Genomic DNA, 24,758 nt, shown 5'->3' with positions numbered 1-24,758 from the left:
TGAAGATTGAAAGCAAATATGTAGGGGAGGAATAATGTAGACAACCCCTTCTTGCTGAAGATCTAAAGATGGGGCTAGTGCTGTTCAGATAGACAGTATCATGGCTGATTAAACTCAATGGAACCAATTAAGTAGAAAAATGTCTTTGTTAGCGATCCCTCATGAAGTTATCTTCTAGCCTGGTGCAGCATATGTTTCTTCAGTGTTTAGTTAGGAATGTGGAAGAACACAGTTTTGAGTTTCAAGTTTTTTGCTACTATGAATCCTCCTTAGATTGGAGCTCATTTTGTTGTAAATAAATAATGAGAGAAACTTGGAAGAACTAATTAGCCAAAATCTGAACTTGTCAAAGTACGAAAATAATGAGAACAGAGAAGTTCTTGCCACCAATGGGCCCTGACCTAATCCCTAGAGAACTGATTTTGGTTTCATAGAATCACTAGAGTTGGAAAAGACCTATAAGATCAAACAGTCCAGCCGTCCACCCACCACCAATAGCTCTCACTAGACCGTGTCCCACAACACAACATCTAAACATTCCTTAACACCTTGAGTGTCAGTGATTCCACCACCTCCCTGGGCAGCCCATTTCAGTGCCCATTCCACTCTTTGGAAAGGAATCATTTCTTAACGTCCAGCCTTAGTCTCCCCTCGTGCAACTTGTAGCCATTCCCTCTAGTCCTTCCCACTACTCTGTTCCTATCCTGTTTAAATCATAAATGAACAAAAAAAAACAAACAGCTATGAAACCTTGGTGAGGTAGCAGGAAGACAGCAGCATGTGTCATGGGTTCAAGCAAGTTATGAAGGAATCTGTTTCTTTCTGCGCCTGTTTTGCAGAATGTTTCAGTGGAATTAATGAAAGCAATTGCACACAGTTTTCATTTTTCTTCTGAATGTGTAGGAATGAGCAGTTTTTAAGGACTTAATGTTTAAGTGGAACCAGCATACTCGCTGTAGGCACTAAGCAAACAGTTGAAGGTGAAATGACGAGTGTGTTGGTCTGCACGAGTTCGAGGGTTGTGTAAATGTCGTATGGCCTACACAAGTGAGAATTAACTGTGTAGCAGTAGGAGTGCTTTAGTAATCCTAGGTATGTAACCTTTTACAGAGTAAATGTAATTTCTTCTCAAGACTTTTTACAAATGTCCAAATCTTTTTGTTTGTTTGTTTGTTTGTTTTTTGCATTAAGGCTGCACGGTGTGACTGTTGTAAGTCACAAGGAACTCTCAGAGAGAAAGTGCAGTGGCGTGGAGAAATGAAACACTTTTGCGATCAGCACTGTTTGCTCCGCTTCTACTGTCAACAAAATGAACCGAATCTGGCAACCCAAAAAGGACCAGAGAACTTACAATATGGTACGTGCTGCCTCGTGGCTGCTAAATGGCAAGCGTAATACTTGTTTTAAACCAAAGATTCAAAACTGCTTCAGCTATTCATTTGATTTAACAAACTTGCTTACATTAGAGACTGCTCTTTTTTATGTGATCACCAGAGGCAGAACTTTCTGATCTGCTCTGTATCTCTTATACTAACCTTTACTTTGTTGCTCTTTCAAGAGCTGAGATGCTATCAGTAATTGAACTCTGTTATAATCACTTTTTATAAAAAACAAACCTCTTTAGGTTAAGCATCATTCTAGTCATGGGAATGCTAAGTGTTTTCTACTCTCATTGTACTTCAGTTTGTGATTAGTTGCTCTGAGAAGTGTTTTTCTTCAAAGCATATTTTGGTCACAGATAGCAGATATACAAACCTGGAATTAAAAAAAAAGAAGTAAAAGGAATTAAAAGGAAATAAATACATCATATACAAAACAAAATGAAAGTATCCAGGCATGAGCTGTGTGTTGCTTTTTTGTTCTGTTGGCAATAGGTGCCTTTAGTTTTCTGGTGGGAGCAGAATCTGTGTTTAGATGGGATCTAAACTGCATGTCAGCGTGAAAATAAATCAACATCTCCTTTAATTGTATTAAAACAGCTTATTTGTGTGGCTGCTTTCATATTTGAATATTTTAGTATTTACCTTCTGAATCAAGTTTTGCTTACAGCTGACTGTAGCACTGATTTGACTTTTGGCTTTGTGTAAGCATGGAGTAGTGGAGTAGTGAGAAGCGTCAAGCTCAGTCCTCACCTGCCATACAGTGCTGAGCAGCACTGTTCAATTAATGGTACTCAATGATATATGTTGATATTTGCTTTGATACTGAAAGAGGGAGAAGAACTCTAAAAAATGTTTTCTTGCATTTTTAGATCAGGGCTGTCAAACTCCCCGAACAAAAGTAACAGTAAGTACATCTGTATTATATATATATATAACCTAATTAGATGCATTTGAAATGGAGCTGCTGGTGGCTTCAAGTGATGCTATTAAAATGAATGTATTAAAATGACACTGGCATAACTGGGGGTTTTGTTAGTCTTTGTTAAGTCGGTAGCTGAAATTAACATCTTAAACATTCATGTGTTCTTTTCAACATCTTTTGGAAAAAGGAATCAGCATCCACAAATTTTATATTGTGCTGCATGAACACGCTGCTCAAAAGTTAGTTCACAAAGTGTGTGTATCTCTTTTCTTTAGACAGATGAAATGTGCTTATTGAGCGTAGAAAGGGAAGAGAATTTCCTTGGCCAGTTGGAATATGAAGATTGTACCGCAGCTTTGAAAGGATGAAAACAAAGTTTCAGTTCTTAAACTGTAGTTCCAGAGTGCAGAACAGTTAGGTACAGGTGCACGGGGTCGGATTGGTGGCAATGTGGGGAAGCATGAGCTCCTTGCAGGAGTGCTGTCTGTGACGGTGAGTGGAGCAGCAGCCTTCGTTTGGAGTCCATCAGTTTTTGACAGCTTGTCATAAATACAGAATCCTAGAATGGTTTGGGTTGGAAGGGACATTTAGGATCATTTAATTCCCCTCCCCCCTGCTATATACAGGAACACCTTCCCTCTAGACCAGGTTGCTCACAGCCCATCATCCAGCCTGGCCTTGAATGCCTGCAGGGAGGGGGCATCCACAACCTCACTGGGCAATCTGTTCCAGTGTCTCACCACCCTCACAGTAAAGAATTTCTTCCTAATCTCATTATTAGTAATAATTTTGAACATTGAGCTTAGTGTATTTTGTTTAAAACTTGGCTTTGTTTTCTCACACAGAAGATCTCAATAGCTGCTACTTCTCAGTGGAAAAATTTGTCTCACCTGAAAACAGGCTTCTGTAAGCTAAATCTTAGACTTAAGTCGAAGTATTTTGGTAGCATTTTATAACATGTTAATGGAAAACACAAAGTAAGATTGCTTGGGTAACTGAAGACATATTTAGTAGCATGTTCAACCATCATGTTAAAAACACAGTATTTTAGATTTAATACCTTCCAATGATGTTAATATCTTTAAAAGAAAAAATGATGGACCACCAGATAAAAACTACTTGTGATTCAGTAATTTGTTCACATTTTACAAGGTGTGCTGCCTGCCATTCTTGTGACTTCACTTTCTTTCCATGTGAGGGCATGTGAGGCTAATCTTAGCGTGTATGATAAAATGAAAGTGGCAGTCTTGGTACTAGTGGTCAAACACATTTTTGGAGCAAAATATTTTTACCTGTTGACTGTAAGAACACTGAGCTTTGTGTGGTATTTCCCAATATGTTGATGCTGTTGTAGAGGCAGCAGGGGGAGCTCACTGTTCATCCTCTGGATAGTAAAAAGTGTAGCAATAAAGTTTTATTTAGAAATACTCTTTTTTTTTGGTAGGTGATTTTGGATTGTGGCCTACCTAAGTAGGATTGTGGCCTACCTAAGAAGATCAGACCCTGAGCCAAAAGTTTGTTTTGCTGTTCATAGTGGATTACTTTTACAGCTGAAGTTATTGCTGAATAATAAAGTAGTTTAAGTTGTACTTTCACATAGACAAGGAATTAAAATATAAAAAAAGTGTCAGAAGTTGTGAATTGGAATGGTAGGAATTGAAATGCTGGCCTAGGCCAAGCAAAAAACAGCTGTGTGACACTCCTGGTAGTGGCAGCTTGTGCAGCTTGTGCAGAATAGCTTGCAATTAAATAAAGAAACATAATGCTGCTGAGTGCTGTGAGCTTCCACATTAGTATCTTATGCTTGGAGAGTATTGACTGATAGATTAAATTAAAAAGACTTTGTGTTCAAATCAATGTAGTGCAACAGCAACGTGTTCTCTGATTTGCTTGTCTGCAGGGGTCAGCACCACCGCCTTCTCCAACCCCTAACAGAGAGATGAAGAACAAGGCCGTTCTGTGCAAGCCTTTGACAATGACAAAAGCCACATATTGTAAACCTCACATGCAGACAAAGTCTTGTCAAACAGGTAACTCCTGTTAACCACTAATTTCATCATTGCAGGCTTCTTTTTAACTGTTATTTTATTGGAAGATATTGCAAATAAGTGACTTGTTTCCCCCGAACCTGCAGGTGTAAAATATATCCAAGTTTCTGCAGTGTTTACCTTTTTCTTTTTTCTTTTAATAGAAGATGATTGGAAAAAAGAGTACGTCCCAGTGCCTATTCCTGTACCCATCTATGTCCCGGTGCCTATGAACATGTATAGCCAAACTGTTCCTGTTCCTACGTCAATTCCTGTTCCTGTAAGTGAGACTTCAGCCTTACATTTATGCTGGTGTCCATTCACATGCGTGCAAGGGACAGCTTTGTATTGCTGACTGTTCTTCTCCTGCTCCACCTAAAAGACTGCAAGGGCACCACTGTATTGTTTATTGAGTTAGAATCCAAAATCTGACAGTGGCGTATAATTTCCTGAGTGCTCTTTAGGACCTGTCTGCCTTCTTCAAGTGTAAAAATCTCATGCTGCTGAACTTGTTAGGGAAGATTCTGGGTGATGTTTTTCTTTTCTGAATAAGCATTAAACAAGAAGGTTTGTTCTTGTTTGTAGTGGGAAAGCTGTGTTAGAGGGGGATGACAGAGAGGATAAAGGAAGAAAAACAAGAAAGGAATCTTGGGCTGAGAAAATGACTCTTAAGTTGATTTTTTTATCATTTACATACCAAATCTTATCCAAACAGGAGAAAGAAACTCTAAATTCCTAGAGTTCCGTATTTCATAAACAAGTCACTAGAACAGGATGTTGATTTGTCCAGTTTGTTAGTCTGATGTTGCAGTCACATAGAGGTGGAGATACCCAAAATCCTTTCTGCTTTTACCATGCACGCTTTATTTTGTTGTATTTCTTATATATGTCTTTTGCTGCTCTCCCTTCTGGTCGGGATCATTTAATCTGTCAGCAGTTCTTTGAGCTCACACTGAAGCGATATGTTTTTAGTTTGTTTCAACCCTCTTCTAGAACAGGAGCGTAGAGTTGTTATTCCTCTGTTGTTTGCAGTTGACTCTTTGTAGCAGCTGTTATTTCTTTTCTAGTTATCTGTCCTCTGTGTCTACATAGGTGCCGGTTCCTATTTTCTTGCCCACTACTCTGGACAGCACTGAGAAAATCTTTGCAGCAATAGAAGACCTGAGAGGGAAAGTACCCTCAAATCCTCTGGAGACGGAGCTGCTGACCTTGTCAGGGATGGTGCCTGAACATGAGGGAAAAGCAGAAGTTTCTGATGTGGCCTGTGAGTTAATTACCATGTCTTTGGTTCTTTGGAGTGCTGGGATGTGTGTGAACAGGGAGAAACAGTCTCTGATGTTAGGGAAGATTCTTTCTGTACAGCAATGCTATTATTGAGCTCTTATATTGGGTTGAAATCCTAATTGTTTAAGTAGTTTTAGAACATTTTTACACAGTTAAAATACAGAAAACTTTATGGAGTCTGCTGTGTGACTTTGATGTGCTCTACCCATAGTTTTCTTTTAAAAACAGCAATGTACTCCTTGCTTGTCACACATTTTCTCCTCAGTGTAACTCAATGTAAGCCATAACCAGACCACTCTTCCTTCCAGAAACTCAGCCAAAACTTTAGGGGGGATGTTTTCCATACTGAGTCTCAATGCTGTAAGCATAGCTTTCTCTGAGCACAAAAGGGACCTAGCCTCTTTGTGGTAATACAAAGGCACGTTTTACTTTGCACGTGGGCTGCTAAAACATAGAGGAATATGTATTCCACAAGTGGAACTGTGGTCAACAAAACCGGATTACTTAATGCTGCTCTGGCTCTTGATTAATCCTCATATACATTTGTCATCCCCTTTAAGATAGTAATACATCAGCTGATACATCACTGAGGTTGTGATGTTGGAATAGTTCTCTAATTCTAGCAGCTCGCCTAAAAAGAGAGAACTCTCTCTCTAGGATAGTTTAACAGCCAAAGATAAAAAAAATCTTGCATATCCTGTAATACTGTTTTTGCAATGCATACATCTCTTTGTCCCTCTTTCCTAACTCTGCTTGTCAGCATTGTCAAAGTTCTTCTGCATCTTCTCAGGAGAATTTGCCTTCTCTTCAATAAATCAGACTTAAAGATTTTTCTGTGATTGTAGTGAAGTTTATTTTCAAGCTCTTTAAACAGATGTTTCAGTGGACATTGATAAACAACGCAAACTTCAGACTTGGGCCCACTATATAGGAGGTCAGCAGGGCTGCAAAAATTGCCAGTGCCTTCACAAAACCTTGATGTTTCTGGTAGCACTGCAAGGTTTTGACATACTGTATCCAGTCCTGGGCCACCAGTACAAGACTGACATGGACATGCTGGAAAGAGTCCATCAGAAGGCCACCAAGATGCTGCAGAAGCTGGAACATCTCTCCCATAAGGAGGTGCTGAGCGAGCTGGAACTGCTCAGCCTGGAGGAGGCTCAGGGGGATCCCATCAGTGTCCAGAAATAGCTGGAGTGACAAGAGAGTGGAACCAGGCTCTTCAGGTGGTGCCCAGTGCCAGGACAGGAGGCAGTGGACACACACTGGAGCACGGGAAGTTCCCTCTGAACACCAGGAGCACTGCTGTGCTGCACAAGTGATGGAGTATTGGCACAGGCTGCACAGAGGCTGTGGGGTCTTCTTGGGGATCGTCCAAAGCCCAACTGGACGTGGTCCTGGGCACGGGAAGTCACTGCCAACCTCAGCCATTCTGTGACATTGTGATCCTGTGAAAGACTGAAATGCAGAGCAAACTCTGCCTTACAGCATCTTTGGCAACCCTTTGGCAACAAAGCCAGACAACTGTAGGCAGAGCTTTGCTTTCAGAGGTCCCTTCCAACCTCAACCAATCTGTGTGTGATTCTGTGTTCTCACTTGTAATTCCTTGCTCTCTTTTGCTACATACAGATAGCTGATTGAGTAGATGTATGGGATCAGAGCCTGCTTTTTTTTCAGAAAACTGAGGAAATCTATCCTTGCCAGAAGTTGTAAAGAGGTCAAGCTTTTGTTTTCTGTCAGCCTGCCTTCCTTGTTTGCTTTTGTAGGATCTGTTTCACAGGTTTAAAAGTCCATTCTGTTGCTGGCAAAATCACATAGAAAAATATCTACATTTTTCAAGCTAATTTGTATTCTGTGATGAGTTGATGTGATTCAGATTATCTGGTATTTGATTTTCTGTACACTGAAATTCATCATAGTGAAGGAGAGATGAGCTAGTAACTTTTTTCTTTTAGGGAAATCAGATTGAAGAGGTAAATCTGATATCCTAAGAATGACAAAACCAAGGATGGGGATGAGCAGAAAAAGCAGTTTTAGTACCACTAAGATTATAGCGCTCTATATATCTGCCTGTTTTTTGCTAATCCATATTAGTTAAAGTACATGAATTTTTCCTTTTTAATTTAATTTAATTTTATTTACAGGTGTGATAGCTGAGTCCAATCTACTAAATTCAGAAACAGAGGCACAGACAAGCTTGCCAGATGTTCCATATGAACCAGAGCTCGATATTGAAATAGACTTTCCAAGAGGTATTTTTTTTGTCATTTTAATAAACATTGTGAAATATTATGGAATAGACATTATATGACGTATTTGAAAGAGGTAATATTTGAAATATCATGAAAATCCCTGCTTTGAGACCCTTGTTGACTGCATTTTTCTGCTACTATCTACATAATGCAGGCAAATAGACTTTGTTGCCTTTCACCATATCCTAATCAATCTGAGATCCAAAAAAACCCTCGGGTGGTTAGAACCTCCCTTGACATAGCTTCTCTTGGGTGGATAACTCATACCTTCCCTGGCTAGCTTCTGTATTTGCTGTTGAAAGTCTCCTTGTGCTGTAGATAACCACGCTTCTTGCTCAGACTGAGTTGCTCAGTTTGCTGCGTGTCTAATTTGAATGTTGTCTCTTGGGATTATGAAAAAGGATTGACATTGCTCTGGGGAATTTTACTAGCAAGATACGGTACATGTATTCTTTAATTCTCCTTATAAGCAAGGCTTGGTATATGAGAAGGGGGGAAAAAAAGGAAGAAATTGAAGTGGAATAGTAAACGATATTAGTTTATAATAGGTTGTGGCCTTCCAGTACATAAAGGGAGCTTATGAGCAGGGAGAAAATGAACTTGTTTTTAGATAGATATAGGACAAGAGGGAATGATTTTTAACTAAAGGAGGAAGTTTTTTGCTGAGAGAGTGGTGAGATGCTGAGAAGTTTTGGATGCCTCATCCCTGGAAATATTTAAGGCCAGACTGGATGGGGCCCTGGCCTGATGGTAGTGATTGGCAACCCTTCCTGTGGTGGGGATTTGGAACTAAATGTTTTAGGTCTCTTCCAACCCAAGCTGTTCTGTGATTCTATGAGAGTTGTGTTAAGTGCTTCTCATGTTAGATAGCGAAAGGAAGGCTAGTATTTAGTCTGGGGTAAAGTTCTTAAATCATTGCATTTATGTTCTGTTTTATCTGGACCAGTTTTCCTCCTTATGATTAAACTTGGTAATAGTTTGAATGATGTCTTGAGTAGCAAGGTGGTGAAATTGGGATGATCTTCAGAAGAGTGTTGTTTTTAGTGAAGTCATTGATAGTTACATGAGAGATAAAGCATCTTCAGTAAAGTAAATAAATTTAGAACTTGTAGAATTAAATCTCCTCATTCTGCTTGGTTGTCTGACGTAATAGTCCTTTGTCCTAAGCCTGAAATATTCAGTGGCATGATATCAAAATAATATTTATCTGTTTATCTATGTAAATATAACATCTGTCACAGGCTGGTAAGTGCCTTTGTAAATACGGACTAAAAACAGCTTATCTGAAAGAGTTGATGCTCCAAGATGTTTAGACAGGAACAGTTGCTGTGTATTCCCAGGCAGGAATAGTTGTGTAAGGATCTGGGGCAAGAAATGCTGACTTAGTGATGTGAGATGGTTTTTGGAAATGTTCAACACTGCGTTCTTTGCAACATACATAGAAAAAGCACTCTGATGGTTTTGCCTTACCTTCGAGATACAAATACATTTATTCCCTCTTGCCAGAATCCAGTTGTCATTGATGTTTCATGTATGTGCTTTTGTGTAGAATCTTTACATTAATACTCACTGATATAATTCATTGTTTTTTCAAACCGGTATTATTCAAAAGGAGTGTAAAAATAAGTTTTTTATTTTAATGTATTTTCAGCAACTGAAGAGCTTGATACAGAAAATGAGTTTTTATTGCCTCCTGTTTTTGGGGAAGAATATGAGGAGCAGCCAAGGCCTCGTCCCAAAAAGAAGGTAACATCGTGTTATAAAAGCATCACAAATTTTAAGTGGGCAAAAAATGTCTGTTTTTTTTTGTAGCTCTCTTATTGCTCTGCAATGTTCAGTTGCTTACCAATACCTGGTTTCCAATCTTCCTTGTTGTAAATTGATATACTTAAAATAATTAAGTCCTGTGTCTGCTGCAGTTAACTGCTGGCTTTAATAGGAGCGCAGTTTCTAAATTCTGATCCCATTTTTGCTATAGAGGACTGGCAGTGGTAGAACTGTTGCCATGTGTTTTACCCTCTGTATTTTATATACTTCCTGCGCTCTCAGTTATTCTTTTCTACACTCTACATGGAACAAAACTCTCGATTTCTTTTCCTAGTGAAATAGCAGAATGTTGGTATCACTGTAGCTTATAATGGAGCTATAGCACCTGCTGTATAAAATGACCTTAAAAGTTCCTTTTAATTTGATTGTAATTTCTCTAAAATTTTAGTCAAAAATCTTAGTTTAGACATTGCAAACAAATTAGCCAAATTCTTTCATTTAAAAGAAAAACTAACAGGAAATATAGAGTTTCCGGTGCAGGACACAAAGCTGATACTAAACCTTAGTGAGTGTGCCTTAATGTTGCTTTGTTTCAATGACAGGGAGTGAAGAGGAGAGCAGTGTCGGAGTACCAATCACACGATGATAGCTCTGAAAACTCAGAGTGTAGTTTTCCATTCAAATACACATATGGTGTGAATGCATGGAAACACTGGGTGAAGTCTCAGCATTTAGACAAAGAGCTTCCAGAATTAGAGGAACTGAAATCAAGTATGTATTTCCAAAAATCCGGCATCCATTTTTTTATTTGGTAGTGAGAATTGTTGATCTTGCCTGATTTTAAGCTGGAATTTCTAGTAGTTTTCGTTCTTCCCTGGTGTTCCTACAATAACAAGGATTATTTTACCACAGAGGTGCCACACTTTATTTTTTTCATAAAAGAATGTTCTCTACTCAGTGCACTGAGACTTTTATGTCTAGCACAAGCCAGGACAAACATTTTCTAGCTCTTCTGACTTCTCATGAGTGTTTTGATTTTTTTTGTTTGTTTGAACCCTGATTTTCCTTGTATTCTGACTCTTCTCAGAGTTTGCACTTTTTCTGGGCTTCTTCTAAATTGTGAGGGAGAGGCATCCTACTCTTTGTAGGATGAAGAGATCTTCATCATAGTTTGGCATTACGTGGCTTTGGAGATCTGGCAATAGTGTGGCATCCACTCCTGTGGGATGTTGCTATTCTTTCTGCAGAGCTCCTCTGTATGTAGAGTTATTTACATTAAGGGGAAAAAGAAGGACTGCTGCTGCTCTTGCTCTTCTTCAGCTCCCACATGTGTCTTAGCACCATTGTGTTATGCTGTTGGATCTCTGGATGCTGCTGTTTCTCCTGAAGGTCTTCCTCTGCCACTCCATTCCCTTCAGTTTCTTGGGCTACTGCCTGTCTCTGCGTCATCCTCAGCTGTGCATGACCCTGAGTTCTTCAGTGCGTGATACTGCGTTTGGTTAATTAGAGTTTACTCTGGTAGTCTTGTTTATTTTAATGCAGACCTAACATTTGATCTTCTTATTAGATACATTTCAATTCATTCATTGGTTAGTGTAGAGGATGTCAAACTAGTTTCTCCCACTCCAGTCCAAAAAATACCCCATCCCACCCCCATCATGTAATAATACTGTTTTATAATGTAGCATTTTTGTCTTTATTTTACAGCAAAGTCTGTGAAATTAAAGGAAGATCTATTATCACATACTTCAGCTGAGTTAAACTATGGGTTGGCCCATTTTGTCAATGAAATTCGAAGGCCTAATGGAGAGAACTATGCACCTGACAGCATCTATTATCTGTGTCTTGGGATTCAGGAGGTTAGTAGAGGCTGTAGAGATGGGAAGTGGAGCTGCTGATTTGGCTCTAATCTTTTTCAGTGGGAGAATGGAGATAACGTGAATTTGTTTGATGAGAGGAGGCTAGGAGATATTGTAAATATAATTGCTATGGTCTGAAACTCAGAGAGGCTGCTATAGAAATCACATTGTAGAAGTGTGTCTGTATAGTAAACGAGTCTACAGGCCTGTTTTGAAAACTCAAATGTAGGCTGGTATGCTGTTACAGTTTTAAGCTTCTCATTGGGTTAAAGCAAGGAAACTGTAGTCTGTAATGATGCTTTCCATGCTGTGTTTCACTCTGATTGCTGAAGATGGCTCAATGTAAGAGAAGAATGAAATGAGGAATGAGATGTGAAGGTTTTACTAACTCTGTTACTTAGCAGGTAGTGGAAACAAGCTATTTAAAGCATTGTTTTGAGAGTCTTATTTTACTGAGAACGGGGACAGTTTTCCAGAACATAGGAAACTGTGCTGTAATTGTTGCCTTCCATTCGCCAGCTCCCTCAAATTGCAATTCTATCATATTTCAAAGCCAAAAGGAGTCAGTTTAGATGCATGTGAAAGCAGTAACGTTAGATATTTAAAAAAAAACACTTTAGTTTATCTTTTAAGCAGAGGATGTTTTAATTTTTGGTTCATAAGGCAAATCGTAGATAAAATAAACCATATTCAGAGCTGAGAAATGGAAAATTTTGTTTAATTTGAAGGACAAAAAGATGCATGGGATGTGGAAAGCCAAATGTTCACAAACTGCTGTTCTGCTTTTAATGAAAGTCTTTTTGAAAAAAGAAATAGTACCTCCAATAACTTTTCTGTATGAAGAATATACAAAATTAAGGAGTTAGCTGATATTGTGTCCCACTGATATGTGGGACATGGTTGAAATTTGAGAAGCGAGCAGCCATTGGTATTTTAGTCAGTATTGCTACAAAGCATGTTTCAATTCAGCTAGCTTCTGCCACTGCATTCGCATGATCTACTGTCTCTGTACCTTTCTGTTGAACTGAAAACAGTCTTATTGAGCTGATAAACAGAGAGAGAGCACTGTGTCTAGAAAGTAGAACTTAACCAATAGCAGTGTTTTTTCTTTTCACTTTTTTCTTCATGCCTTTGATGTTGTGTATTTTGTCTATTGTGAAAACTAATGGTGCATAAAATTTGACTTTTCACTTCATCAGAACCAGTGTGTGTGCTACTACGCAAATATCAGGACCCTTAACACACACATACAGCACTGAAACACTAAGGGAAGAACTTGTGTTATTTTAAATATTGCTTATATTTAGTGTCCAGTATTTAATTCAGGTGGTGTTATTGGCCTCATCTCATTGCCTGTTGATGTCCCACTTGTGCCCCTGGCATTCAGGCTGGTAGGAAGATTTTCCCTGTTCTGATGAGTTTGTATTTCACGGGGGCAAGAGGAGCAAAACACGTAAGCATGTGATCTGTCAAGGGTTGCAGCCAACTCCTGTGTGCTAAAGGCTTTGGAAAGAGATTGAAACAAGCTGTGGGTACACTGAATGTGATGTAATTCTTGCAACATGCAACAAAACTCCATTGCCTTCCAATATTTTCCTACCCCTTCTTTCCATCTGAAAGACCCCACGTAGGTACTCCCAAAAATGGGATAAATCACCTGTTGCTCTATGAAGGGTGTTGGCGCTGTTTAACTCAGAAGGGGCTCAGAGAAGATCAGATATTGCCAGGACCAGTGATATCTGACTTAAGAGTAATACACCAAAGGAATAGAATGTGGCAGATGCAGATTTGAAAAAGAGCTCTCTCCTCCATCAGTGACTGCACTCACTCTCAGTGCTGAAGCCCTGGCTCAAGCTGGGGTGTTTCCTCCTGCTTGTGCCATGGTTTAGAGCCCAGTGAAAGTGCTCAGGAGTTGTTTGAGCCCTAAGCTGCCTTTCTGACTTTGCACAAGAATTGCTTTTCTTAAATGAAACACGTGGAAAACTTTTTTAAAGCAGAATAGTCCCTGAATGAAACCAGTAGCCATGTTCAGTTCAGGTTCATCTGAAGCTGAAATTGTTCTGCTTGCAGACAGAATTGGTTCAGTAATGTTTTTTGTAAACCCAGAGTACTATTCTTGAAAAATATCATGCCTAAAATAAAGGTTGTTGCATGATGAGGTGAGCATTGAGTGGAAAGGGTTCCTCTAGAGCAAGGCATTAGCCTGCCTAAGCAGCCCTGCTGCATAGTGGCCTTCCTTCTTTGTCCCAGCATAGGCTGGTTTTTGCTCATGGCATTGAGGGGGATAGTCTGTAGTGTCTGCAGCAGTGGAAGAAAATTGGTCTGGGTGCACTGGGAGAGGGGGAATTGAAGCCTCTTCAGCTGCTCACCTTTTCCTTCATCCCTCATTCTCTGCCTCATATGCTCAGCAAAATGCTAATGAAACAAGAGTGCATAATTTAATAATGAGTCTAATAATGAGGGTGATTTGGGAAAATTCAGGCCAGTAGGGTTTATCGGGCATTTGAATGTGCTGTTAGCTGTACTGCCTGCTCTCCATTCGATTGAAGATGTGCTGGAAACTTCTTGGAAATGTGTTAATTAATTTTCCTCCTTTTAAAACTAAACACAAAGATAGGAAAATCAAGATGTGCTGAACCACTCAAGTAAAAATGAGCGCTATGTGATGTTATTTCAAGTACGTGGACAGAAATAGATGCCATTTCCAGAACTGAGCACATTTCCTTGTGTCTGTCACTTTTATTGTGCTCACTAGCAGGCTTGTCCACTCAGAGATAACACTGAAGTGGAAATGTTAAGAAGCCAATCCTCCATTTCTTAGAAATGTCTCCATAGAGGATAACATCAAATAGTAGCGTTGCCCTCAGCCGTTAATTCCTGGTGCAGAAAAGTTTGTTTGTAAGGTCAAGAGGGTGAGGATTAATAAACTGCACAGTAGGCAGGTGCCTCACATCAACCTATTGTTTTTCTTGCACTGCTGGATATCATTACCACAAATATATGGGGCTGGGTTTTTTCTTCAGGCTTGTTGAAGATGCATTTGTTATATACCAGACTTCACATATAAATGGTGTTTTCTTGCTGCATGTTTCTTTTCTTTGATGACCCAGCTGTAGGAAAAGATAAATTAATATACATGTATATAATTAAATGACTCCTTCTTCACTGATACAGTGTCAGATACAAGAACATTATAGAGAGAATTGTTAAGTTGTAATTAATCTATGATTCACATCTAGTTAGAAATGTACAGCATTGTAGTTAAAAGCTTTTCCAGTGTGTAGCAGGATTTTGTTGTATTTTCAAATACTGTTTTTAGTAGTATTGTGCTGAAAAGCAATGCACAGAATTCGTTCTAATCTGATGTTTAAATGTTGTCTGTCACTTTTTTTCTGTAGTATTTATATGGAAGTAATCGAAAAGACAACATATTTATTGATCCAACCTACCAGACGTTTGAACAAGAATTAAATAAAATCCTTAGAAGTTGGCAACCAAGCATACTTCCAGATGGTAATTTGCTTTTTGGTCATGTATGTTTTTCATCTCCTAATAGCTATATTTTCTTAAGCATGCAGCTATGTAGAAAGATTTTGTACTGATATGTATATCAATACATATTGATATATGTATTGATATTAATTGATTAAACATCATGAAGATTTCATACAGGAGTTCAATTAAGACTGTACTTATAAACATTATCTTGTTTCATGGTAATCCACATAACAAGAGTTGTTTTTGCCACAATCTGTTTATTTGAAATGGACTACTGGTCTTCAAGAGGAGAGAAAACCAGCAAAATTGGCTGGTTTTTGACTTGTTTTTACCTGAGCTGAGTTTATTTTTGCTCAAGTGAATCTCAAATTGGGAATGAGCCAGGCAAATGCTGGACCAATGAGTTACATATTAAGTCTTACTTGGACTGGGAGAACTGTCTGCTTGGAACGTTTTGCTCAGGAGTGTTGTCAGTTCATAGAGAAAACAGAAGTGTGTTATACTAGAAAATTTTTCCCAGCAGATCCATTTTGGCTCTAAACTACAGAATCCATTCTTCCATCTCTGTCATAAACTTCTTGTGAGTGAGGGCTCCTACTTACCAGCCCTTCTTCTCTTTACTTGACATTGTCTTTTTATCTGCATAGCCTAGGAGAGCTCTGTTTATGGGCATCCACATGGCCTGGAAGTTCTTTCCAAGTGAGATATCTGTGAGCAGTAAGAAAGAAGGTGTATCTATGCAGAGACCTTGCCTGAGCAGAATAAAGAAAACTCAAAAATATGCTTTTTGTGAAGGGACTAAGGGATTGGCCCTTGAACATTTGCTTTTATGTTATAATACGAGGGGATTGCATGTAAGAAATACGTTCTGTGTGAAATTGCATATTGTTTGTTCTTTCCTGAAAATGTGGGTTCCTGTGTCTTCACAGGGTGGTTTTAGGGTTATAGGCATTTAATTAAATATGCTTGTGAGAGGCTTCTGTCATGAACATTTTACTAAATTGTACAGCAAACAGAAACTTCATTATTATTATTATTATTATTATTATTATTATTATTATTATTATTATTATTATTATTATTATTATTATTATTATTATTATTATTACACCCGGACAATTTATGGGCTAATCCATTATACTTTTTCTGATACCTTTTTCTGCAGGATCAATATTCTCCCGAGTTGAAGAGGATTATCTATGGAGGATTAAACAGCTGGGATCACATTCGCCAGTTGCTCTTCTGAATACTCTGTTCTACTTTAACACCAAGTATTTTGGTCTGAAAACAGTGGAGCAGCACTTAAGACTTTCTTTTGGCACTGTTTTCAGACAGTGGAAAAAAAATCCTCTAACAATGGAAAGCAAAGCTTGTCTTCGATATCAGGTGTCTTCCCTGTGCAGAGCTGATAGTGAAGGTACTATGACAGTTCCAAAATAAGTATTGCAGGAACATCCACGTTTCACTCATCTGAGGGACATCTGGGCAGCTTGCCAGGAGCCAGAGGTCTGCTGTTGCGTAAAGTTCAGTTCTTGGCTCTTGGGTCTTTAATGGGATTGTGTTGTTGGGAATACAGTGTCACTGCATTAAATGATCCCTTTCAGCCCACTGGTCTCCATGCTACGTGCTGAGACGCTGATGTGGGTTACGTTTTCAGTGCATAGATAAATGTAGGCGTGACAACTGTGTTGCAGTACTTAGGTTGGATTTTAGTCAGTCTGCTCTGGGGTGTTTACTGAAAAATGTGAAATAACTTTGTTGTGGCTTAGATGTTGTTGGTTCTCTTCTTAAAGATAAAATTACTACTGGAAAAAGGAAACATGAAGATGATGAACCAGTATTTGAACAAATTGAAAACACGTCTGATCCAACTAGATGCCCTGTGAAACTGTTTGAGTGCTATCTGTCTAAAAGGTATGTATGATATGGGGTGAAAAGGAGGAGTCCTAGGGAAGACCTGGTACAAAAGGGAAATGTTTTGACAACGCATTAAATATGCGCAAGCAAAGGGAATATATTGAATTCTTCTTAGAAATATATTTAAATGAAAGCACTGAAATCTCCAGTCTTGTAACTGGACAACACCTGCACAAAGTGTGGAAGCAGGCAGAGTAGTGTCAAGGGCTTCATCTGGGAATGATTTCTTACACAAAATTCCCAAGCATTCTGCAGAGAATTACCAATTAAGAATTAGCAACAAGGAACCTGGTAGATTTTGCTACTGGAATGTTGTTTGTGACATCTATGTCTCTTCAGTAAGAGTTTTGTTGAGAAAATTTGGTCTCTGGAACATGTCCAGAGAATGGCAATGAAGCTGTGAAGGGTCTGGAGCACAGGTCTTATGGAGAGTGGCTGAGGGAGTGGGGACAGTTCAGTCTGGAGAAGAGGAGGCTCAGGGGAGACCTTATCACTCACTACAGCTGCCTGAAAGGAGGTTGTGGCAAGGTGGGGGTTGGTCTCTTCCCCTTGGAAACAGTGATAGAACAGGAGATGTAAGTTGCACCAGGGCAGGTTCGAGTTGGGTATTAGAAGCATTTTCTTTCTCAGAAACGGTGGTGAGGCATTGGGACAGGCTGCCCAGGCAGGTGGTGGCATCACTGTCCATGGAGGTCTTTAAGGAAAGGGTAGATGTAGTACTTAGGGGTCATGGTCTAGAGGGCAGTATTAGTGGCTGGTGGATGGTTGGATTTGGGTGATCTTAGAAGCCTTTTCCAACCTTAATGATTCTCTGATTCTATGGAAAAGATTTGCTTCATGTTAAGTTGTCACAAATTGGAAAGGTAGATACTTTTGAGGTACCTGATTTGACAACATTTCTACAAGTATTGTGCAGAAGGAAAAACATAATCATCGTTAACTCTGCATTTTAGAAATAGCTTGTTTCCTTCCTATCGGTTCAGAGATTAACTACATTAATCTCTGAATTAATTAATAATACATTAACAATCTATTGATACATTAAAAAGAAAATTTAGGAAGATCTTGCAAAAAATTAATTTAGCAGCTAAGTGTTTTGGAAGCGTTTGAGAACAGGATTTCATGGGAAATGTTCTTCTTAAATTGGAGCAGCCACTGCGTAGAATACAGGCAAGTGATGCAAGAGAAGAAAAATTATGTTGTGTATGCAGCACAGTAGATCAGATGAAGTATGAGATCCAACCTGTGTTGGGAAGTAATATCTTACTCTCAAAAGTGAAGAATGGTGTAGACCATGAGTGTCCAACCTTTTGGTTTCCCTGAGTCACTTTGAGTGAAGAGGAATTGTCTTGGGCTGCACATAATATATGTAATCGATGTATATAAGTAGCAAAACTTTTATAACATAAAAAAGGGCGACAAAAATGTAAAAATAGTGGGGAGATTTGACCTTGTTTTTGTGAAACTAATGATTTTTGATAATTTTATTCAGAAATCTTGAAACCTGTTCTTAAGTTCCTGTATCAAAATGGAAAGCACAGCTGCATATTTTTGCTGATCACAGGGCTGTGTTTAGCCAGTATATCAAAATGTGTACCACTATTTGCCATAACTTAAGCTTACCTTAAATTAATTTCTATTTTGAACGCTGTTAGTGTTTGAAACATAGTGCAGTTAAGTTGATTTTTACCTTGAAGTTATTAAAATTCAGGTTTGTCAGCTAGTCCTGCTTTCCTACAGATGCTGGTCACTAGTGCTGCGTAGAGCAGCAGGCTGTTTCTCCTGGTTCCACTTCTACTATTTGTACTTTGCATCTTTGAAATAATCTTGTTAAAGCATTTAATACTTTAAAATGTATTGTATGTGAACTATTGTAAAGCTTGAGGTAATGCCAGCTGTTTGAAATACACGAGCCAACCAGTGGACAATTGCAGCTGAAATGTGTGAGTCCTCTCATTCGCAGCCATATGCAATACACCATTGCTTGTTCCTATAAAAATACTGGGTTGTCCAACATGTAGGAAGAAACTGAATATAGTTTAATTATTAGAATATAATAAAAACGTCACATTGTGGCTTCTAATCTGACAATCTGACTTATGTAAGAGCAGAAGAAACCAAAATTTACCCAAATGGGTGAAAAGCAACACCTGTAATTTTATCAGCCAGTCTGGGAAGATGACCTTGATAGTTTTACCAAAGCAACGTGATGTGCAGTTGATTTCCAAAGTCCACAGTATTCATGGAAGAGGCAGCACGACTGAGTACCTGTGTGTGCAGGACTGAAAAATATTTCCTTGCCTGAATGGGCAAAATAAAAGAATTTGCTGGTGGGGTTAGAAGATATGCTTCAGTTGGATCGAGCAAGCGTATGAACTGCGAGATATAACAGGTCAAGAGTTAAGGTATTTTAAGACTTAGTGACCAGCTCTTCAAATAAATAGGAGGAGGGAGGAGTTTAGTTTCTTGGTGCACTTCCATGCACCTCAGAGCTACCATCCTTGGTTTTCAAGGAAAGCCCAGTCTCTTCTGTTTTAGCAAGTCCTAGAGTTGCAAAGTTTTGCAAAACTGGAAGAGCCTGCAGTCTCATATACCCTTGCTCAGTCCTAGGCATCTGCTTTGGGCTGTCCTGAACATGCTGGCTGCACAGCTCTATGAACAAAATAGCCTTTCTCCACAGTAATCTTCATTTTGTAGCAGGCCAAGGTAAAAGTAGAGTTTTATTAACAGAGAATGTCAGAAATATTAATGTATTCATTCATCGTGTAAAACTGTTATCCTAATGCCCCTTATTTTTCTCCATTGTAGCCCACAGAATCTGAATCAGAGGACGGACGTGTTCTATTTGCAGCCAGAATGCTCTGTCTCCTCAGATAGTTCTGTCTGGTACACTTCCACCTCACTGGACCGCAACACTTTGGAAAACATGCTCGTACGGGTTCTTTTAGTAAAAGATATTTATGAAAAAGACAATTATGAACTGGATGAAGACATAGATTAAAACAAACTTCCAAAAAACAGTCAAGAAAACAAACAGCATTAGATAGAGTCATGCTGCTAGACTTTTATTATGGAGAACATTTCAAGTTTACCCTTTGTTTTATGAGTTTTGTAGCATTGTGTACCCTCACCTGGGTATTAACATGTAAATAGTCTGTGAGTGAAAGTTTCCATTATTCTGCGTAGTGATGCTAGGATACATAACAAACACATTTCAGATTCTTTTTTTTTTTATTATTTATTTGACTAGGTATGTTTGTAACTTTTTACATTGCAAAATACGAATGAGAATGTGCCATGTGTAATTTTTTTTCTCGTAGTAAGAGACATCCATATTGCACAACTCTGCTGTTGCAAGCTCCCTTGAAAGGACACTCTCTTTTAATGGGTCCTTAAACCGAATGGTTGTGTATGGGTAGCACTACTAAAGTTTAGAACTTGCTGTGTCTTTGAGAATTTTTAAATAAATTGTAAACTAATAGGTTTTTTACTTTTTAGTTACTGAAGCCTTATAAGGTTATGTAGAGAGATTCCATCTTCTGTACCAAAAATAGACGAAAGAGAATGCTGTCAATATTGGTGTACTGTAATGTGAATTTATTCTGGTGAAAACATTCTTTTTTTTGTTGCCCTTATTAAAACCTTAGTGTCCTTTCCTTATTTGTGACTCTCTCTCAATTGCCCCCTACAAATAATATATATATACATATATAAATAAATGAACATAAGCTTAAAGCATGTGATCATCATGACATGTATTTTGTTTATAAAAGGGAGACAAAAGAAAAAAAAAATCAAAGGAAAAAGTGGGGAAAAAAAGAGGAAAATGTCTGATGACGATGCTGTATAATTCTTTTCTGTCTTTACTTTTCTGACCATAAATGCTGGTACCTCATATCACTGTAAATCTGTCCTTTGTAGCCTTAGCGAAATGAATTTTGATGCTGTATTACATAAAGTAATATGGTATACTGAATTTGAACTTGTTTGTTCTTGCATTGCTGTCCTTAAATACAGTCAGTACTTGACAGTGGGCGGGGAAATTCTTTTAACTAATGCCTCCATACAAAAGCCATATGACACGCCATGTTGCAGAACGCTGGTAAACTTTTGAAGAAAATGCCTTTCGTGTGTTCTGTATCCTTTCATTGTGCTTATTCTGCATAAGGAGCCTGATTTCCAGGTCTGCTCAAGTTTTGTTCCTTGCTTTTGTTTAACTGATGCGAGCAATGTGGTGGCTCATGCAATGATTTTGCTATTGTTCTGGAAAAAAAAAATGTGGTAAAATATTCTCCTATAAAGTAGTCATTAGTTTTGGTTTCTTAACTGACTTCAAGTATGTTGAGAAGAATCATTTATTAAAGGGGGAAATTTTCTGTGTATGTATGTGTATATATATATGCATATGTGTATGTGTGTACGTGTGTGTGTATATATATATATACGCACATACCGCCTTAGGGCTCATTTCTTGCAAAGGCTGCATGACTTTCGTTTTCATTAGCTTAAGAAGAATGCACTTGGAGACTCATCTTTCTATACAGAGAAATAAAGCTTCGGTTGCTTTGTTTTGTAAAGCAAGTTCATTTAAATTTTTATTATTCTTGTCTGTCCATGGATATGTATTGACTTTAGATACACCAGTATTTCTAAAGTAGATGGAGGTGTACATCTTTTATTTTTTGTTTCTTTCTGGTGGCTCCATCCTTCCCATGGAATCAAGAAATAGCAGAGGAAACACTCGGTAGGTCAGTTCTAACTTCAGTACTCTTCCCTTTGTGAGTGCTTAAGAACTTAAGGGTGTTTTTTGGTGTGGTTTGTTTTTTTTTGAAGCAACAGCCATAGAATGTGTCCACGTAACACGGAAGAAGTTAAATAAGGAATCATTATCACCATTTTGTTCTGCCCACTCCAGCTGACCACCTGACTTGACCATAAGTTAAGTTTTAAGTACAGCAACCATTTACCTGCTTAAAATGCATTGTGCTTAATGTGAAATATTTCTTTTAATCTTTCATTGAAATGCTATGAAAAAAGAGGATCACTTGTATTCTCCATAGTTCAGATTCAAAGTACTTCAGCATGAGATTCAATCACAGAATCACTAAGGTTGGAAAAGATCATCCAGTCCAACTATCCACCTATTACCACTATCCCCCACTAAACCACGTCCTTTAGTACAACATCGGAATGTCTCTTGAACACCTTCAGGGTCAGTGACTCCACCTGGGCATCCTGTGCCAGCACCTCACCACTCTTTCTGAGAAGTACTTCCTGACATCCCACCTGAATCTCCCCTGGCACAACTTGAGGCCGTTCCCTCTGGTCCTATCACTAGTTACATGGGAGAAGAGATCAACTCTCACTGCAACCTCCCTTTAGATAACTGTAGAGAGCAGTAGGTTTTCCCTGAGCCGCCTCTACGGAACACAGTACTCAAGGTGCAGCCCCACCAGAACTGAGTACAGAGGGACGGATCCCCCTCCCTGCTCCTGCTGGCTGCACTATTGCCGATACAAGCCAGGATGCTGTTGGCCATCTTGGCCAGCTGGGCACACTGCTGGCTCACATTCAGCTGAGCGCTGGCCAATACCTCTAGATCCTCTGCACAGTCTTCCAGTGACTCTGGCCTACGCCTGTAGGATTGCCTACTGTTGTTGTGGCCAAAGTGCAGGACCCGACACTTGATATTGTTGAACTTCATTCCATTGGCCTCAGCCCAGCTGTCCAGCCTGTCCAGATCCCTCTGTAGGGCCTTCCTACCCCCAGGGAGATCCACACTTCCTGCCAACTTGGTGTCATCTACAAACTTACTGACAGTGCACTCAGTGCCCTCACTGAGGTCATCAGTAAAGACATTGAACAGGACAGGCCCCAGCACCAACTCCCGGGGAGCATCTCTCCCTATGCACTTCTGTAAAATGACATATTTTTAATGTGAAACTTAAAGTACCCTGGATCAGAACTAAAGTTAAATGTGTGTGTTGACTGGTTAAACAGAACCTAAATTGTTTAGTGTGGTATACTGAACAATGGATGTACATTTTCAGTATTGTTAGAGAATAATGAATAATTCCCAAATTTTATCAGAAATCATACTATTACTGTGAAATCCTCACATTTTCTACCCAGGACTCACTTTCCATCATGGAATATTTAAGTTATAACTTAAAGTAATTTTGAAATATGGATCCAAATTGGAAACGTGAAGATAGCTGACAAGAAAAGTTTTATTCCAGAAGATGGAGCTATTCCATCACCAGCAATAATGTTTTTCACGGGCATTGTATGATTCAACCAAATGTAAACTACTGAAGTACTGTAGTCAAAAATGAGTCAAGGCTGTATGTATACCTGTAATACCTAAATTGGAACAATAATGCAGAATACAATAAAAAGCCTTCTTTCTGGAAGAAGAAAAGCAAAACGGCATTAAATGTTATAATAACTAGAACAAATATATATTTATTATGAGAACTGTCAGCAGCTGGACTAGAGTCAGGTCAGAGTAAAGTGTTACCTGACAAAATGCTGTACAGAAAAATGTGCCATGTCCTGCCCTGCACAGAGCTACCAAGCTAGTGGTGTGTATCTGAATCTCACCTTCGCTTTCCACATTGAGAGGGAAGCATGAAGGGGCAACGTGGCTGAGAAATGCACCTGGAAAGTGCTCTGCATCTCCTCAGTTGGAGCTCTGATGTTGAATAACTCACAGGTAAAGTCATAGCGTCAAGATACTGGGGAAATGAGAAGACAGCAGTGAGAAAAATACACAGAATTTTCACAGCCTGGTGTGAAAAATGTGCATTCTTACAAAAAGTCATTTGTGGGTTTTCTTCATTTAAATAAATGTACAGTTATTTTTGGCAAATGAGAAAGATGCAGCTTATGTGTCATAATTACTGAACTAAGCATAAATTACTGAAAAGAAATTTGTGGTTGTAGAGTAATTACAATGTTAATTGCCTTTCAAATGCTCACTGTGTGAGTCTGTGATTCTATAATGCAGAGAAAAGAAATAATTGTTTTCTTAATATCTACGGCTTTGTCCTGTTGAGAAACAAAGGCTGTAAATAGGTGGGAAAACAGGAGATGTGTCCCATAGAGCTGACAATCACAAAAAGAACATCAGAGGTGTCTTTGGGATGGAAGATCAAAGACATGAGTGGTAGTGAACATACACTGCTCTTCCTTTTTAGCAGACTTTGTTTTAGTATATGAAGTTCCTCCTTGTTGTAATGCTCACTGTCCTGTTTCAGTCTGTTGCTGATGGAAAAGGCAGTTAAATCCATGTTCTTTCTATTGAAAGCAGGATGGAGTACGATGAGCAGGTCCTCCTGGGAGAGATGTTAAAGTACATGTGAGATAAAGAAGTGATCTGAGAATGCCACCACGGCCTCACCAAGGGCAGATTGTTCCTGACCAACCTGGTGGCCTTCTGTGATGGAGTGACAGCAGCAGTGGACGAAGGATGTCATCTACCTGGACTTCTGCAAGGCGTTTGATGTGGTTCTGCACCACATTCTTATCTCTAAATTGGAGAGAGGTGGGTTCAAAAGCTGGACTGTTCAGTGGATAAAGTATTAGTTGGATGTTTGCAGCCAGGGAGTTGTGGTCAATGACTTTATGTCCAGGTGGGGGCCAGTGATGAGTGTTGTGCCCCAGGGGATCATCTTGGGACCAGTGCTCTTCCAACATCTTTATCAACGACATTGACAGTGGGATTGAGTGCACCATCTGAAAGTTTGCTGATGACACCAAGATGAGTGGTGCAGTTGACACCACAGAAGGAAGGGATGCTGTCCAGGGGGACCTGGACAGGCTTGAGAAGTGGCCCATGAGAGCTTAAT

General features: G+C 39.0%; 1 protein-coding gene across 11 annotated transcripts in view; it reads left to right on the top strand.

Annotated features, from left to right (window-relative positions):
- The window catches only part of ZMYM2 (zinc finger MYM-type containing 2), a 95,633-nt gene extending 74,151 nt beyond the window's left edge, over positions 1 to 21,482 (top strand). For 10 of the 11 annotated variants that reach the window (XM_072326580.1, XM_072326574.1, XM_072326581.1 and 7 more), the window contains 13 exons: positions 1,192 to 1,357; positions 2,252 to 2,286; positions 4,205 to 4,334; positions 4,496 to 4,611; positions 5,424 to 5,595; positions 7,760 to 7,867; positions 9,519 to 9,613; positions 10,237 to 10,405; positions 11,342 to 11,493; positions 14,892 to 15,006; positions 16,157 to 16,408; positions 16,785 to 16,905; positions 19,717 to 20,888. In XM_072326580.1, the coding sequence (XP_072182681.1) occupies positions 1,192 to 1,357; positions 2,252 to 2,286; positions 4,205 to 4,334; positions 4,496 to 4,611; positions 5,424 to 5,595; positions 7,760 to 7,867; positions 9,519 to 9,613; positions 10,237 to 10,405; positions 11,342 to 11,493; positions 14,892 to 15,006; positions 16,157 to 16,408; positions 16,785 to 16,905; positions 19,717 to 19,909 (1,824 nt within the window). In that variant the 3' untranslated portion in view covers positions 19,910 to 20,888. Of the gene's footprint in view, positions 1 to 1,191; positions 1,358 to 2,251; positions 2,287 to 4,204; positions 4,335 to 4,495; positions 4,612 to 5,423; positions 5,596 to 7,759; positions 7,868 to 9,518; positions 9,614 to 10,236; positions 10,406 to 11,341; positions 11,494 to 14,891; positions 15,007 to 16,156; positions 16,409 to 16,784; positions 16,906 to 19,716 lie in introns of all 11 variants that reach the window. The other variant, XM_072326572.1, reaches the window with a different exon arrangement.
- The last annotated feature ends 3,276 nt before the right edge of the window (positions 21,483 to 24,758 follow it).

This window comes from Excalfactoria chinensis, chromosome 1 (assembly GCF_039878825.1).
Source record: "Excalfactoria chinensis isolate bCotChi1 chromosome 1, bCotChi1.hap2, whole genome shotgun sequence".
NCBI lineage: Eukaryota > Metazoa > Chordata > Aves > Galliformes > Phasianidae > Excalfactoria > Excalfactoria chinensis.
The sequence above is the reverse complement of the archived record's forward strand: the minus strand, read 5'-3'. Positions and strand labels throughout refer to the sequence as shown.